At 41.7% G+C, this 2548-nt stretch overlaps 1 protein-coding gene across 1 annotated transcript in view; it reads left to right on the top strand.

Annotated features, from left to right (window-relative positions):
• Positions 1 to 363: 363 nt before the first annotated feature.
• Positions 364 to 2548, top strand: part of h3f3c (H3 histone, family 3C) — a gene marked incomplete at its 5' end in the record, with an annotated part of 5878 nt that continues 3693 nt past the window's right edge. Inside the window, 1 exon segment of the mRNA XM_014023720.1 lies at positions 364 to 380. Coding sequence (XP_013879174.1) covers positions 364 to 380 — 17 coding nt within the window.

Raw genomic sequence — 2548 nt, 5'->3', positions numbered from 1 at the left:
TATATAAAYTAATTATTAATAAGGTAACCATGCTGCGGCTTCACCTGTCACGTTTTCTTTTAAAGAAAGAAAAAGTAGCTTGCAAAGCTGTCGCATTGGTGCAATGTGATTTAAAAAAGGCAGAGTTTTCATCGCYCATCTAATCACACACACACACACATCTTTCTATCTCTGTGAGGACCATTTTATTTTTATGGAGCTGCTGTTTCCCGATGCATCATTCAGACAGGGAGCATGGCTCAAGATATTTGTTTTGATATTTGACTTGTCTTTTAAAGATGTTGTTTCTTATTTTCATGATGATGAARTGATTTTATAAAGAGTCATTTTGTTGCCTTTAGGTGATACTCTGAKGTCATGGCTCGTACCAAGCAGACAGCTCGTAAGTCCACCGGAGGAAAAGCTCCRCGGAAGCAACTGGCCACCAAGGCTGCTCGCAAGAGTGCCCCCTCCACTGGGGGGGTCAAGAAACCCCATCGTTACAGGTAACCAGGGCTGTAGGAAAATATACAACTCCTCAAGCCCCGCCCCTTTTCTGAGGTGTGTCTCAGATCAACCCGTTTTGAGGCTGTCTCTTTAAAACTGAACGAGGAGTTTCACCTCCCACCCCCCTCCAGCTTCCAGACCGGTTCTTTCTAGTTTGATAGAGGGTTTAGGACTATATAGCTGCACAGAAACATTTAATTCATNATACATGTTTGAAATAAATTTGAACTAAATCATAAAAGAGGACATTTTAATGTCACATTGAAAGCTGAGATTCACAGGATGATTAAAGTCTGTCTGTCTTTAARCCAGGACAAAAAATGTATTATGGTGTGATGTTTTATATGAAATCAGATTAATCTGATCTTGTTAAATGATGTAAAAAATTCCATTTAAATAATGTGCCTGYTTTTTATTTTCTACCAGAGTATTCAGGAATGATCTGAGTTATTATTTTATTTTATTTATTTTTTCATTATTATTATTTGTATAGTATAGAAAACCTGCCGCAATTCTGAATAAAACTAATTATTTAATAAATTTATCCCCTCAACAGAAGTAGTTTGGCTCCATGTCCTGATGGGACCGATGATGATGATGATGATGATGATGATGATGATGATGATGATGATGATGATGATGACGAGATGATGACGACGACCCGGCGCCATTTTGTTTCCTCTCTGCTTCCATTGTGTGAGACAGGCGTAGTAAATATCTGACTGAAACACAACAGTCCTGTTTCGGCGGAAGGAAACCTGATAAATCCATCCCTGGTGAGCTGAACGGTGCCGGTGTTTTTATGTTTTATGATCTGAGCCTGTGTGGTTGTTGAAGTTAGACAGGAGCTGTTGTTTTAGTTAKAGCAGGCTGCTGTGGAGCAGCGAGGCGGCGGGCAGGAGCAGCAGCAGCCGCCGAGGTGAACAGAAAAAAGGCTCCTCTTTCTGCACCACTGTTCGGCGGAGAAACGCCGGTGTTTCCGCCGCCACCGTCCGTGTTTCCGCCCACACATTTATCATTTATAATCRGTCAACAGTCTTATGCGCACACGGTTTGACTTTTAATAGAAAACATCGGAAGTTTTCGCKGTGCTCGTCTCCGTTACATCGGTACTTTGGCTCATTTTAGTCTGGCCATAATCTTGCGTTAGGGGGGCGGGGCTTATTGTTGATCCCGCCCTAAAACTTCGCTAACTAAAGACTGATTGGTCTGCTTCCACTGGCGCTGACGCAGCGGATTGGTGCAGCTCGGACAGTGGGCGGGTCTAAGATAATGATTGGTTGAACTGGGAGCCTGCTCTGTTTTGATTGGCTCTCTGCAGCTTGTTTGGGGAAACAGTCTGGAAAGACCTGAGGAATAAKTATTAAACCATATAAATTTATCATCACTTTGCTTTTTATATGTCAGAATTCCATAATTCAGTCATTATTTATTCATTTATATATAAAATACAAGTTTAACTTGAGTATTAGGCTGTTTGCCACCAGCAGTGTTTTACAAAAACAAATAATTTGTTGAACTATTCACTGTTTTGAAAGTAACACGGTTCAGATTTTTGTAGATTTACCTCTTGATAGTCTGTTTTTACTTACTAGGCTCAGTAGAGAAATAAAAGTAAAATAAAYTTATTGGAGACGTCCGTGTCAGAGAAGAATAGAAARAACCTTTATTGTCCCACRTAGGGGAAATTCAGGTGTTCAGARWTAACCTGTTAAAGTCAAACATATTCAGCTGACAGCTGTTTAACTGTGAACATCATTCCTGTGTTTATTCTGCTGGATTAACCAGGACTAAATGTTGTGTTACTGACAGCACACCACCAGAGACCACCCAGGGTCCAGTCAGAACAAACTTCACCCAGACTGTCCTGTAGTGTAGCCCACTGATCCACTTTGATCAACACAATCACAACAATAAACAGGTGTCTGTCTCCAGCAGTCACTGTGTGAGAGGTGGAGACACTCTGGACTGGTCCAGGTCTTCAGTCCATCACAGGGACACGAAGAGACCAATGAGACAATGGCTGTGTCCAAAACGGCAGGACGGGTCCTCCGGAGGACCC

This window comes from Austrofundulus limnaeus, unplaced genomic scaffold, assembly GCF_001266775.1.
Source record: "Austrofundulus limnaeus strain Quisiro unplaced genomic scaffold, Austrofundulus_limnaeus-1.0 Scaffold388, whole genome shotgun sequence".
NCBI classification, from domain to species: domain Eukaryota; kingdom Metazoa; phylum Chordata; class Actinopteri; order Cyprinodontiformes; family Rivulidae; genus Austrofundulus; species Austrofundulus limnaeus.
The sequence above is the reverse complement of the archived record's forward strand: the minus strand, read 5'-3'. Positions and strand labels throughout refer to the sequence as shown.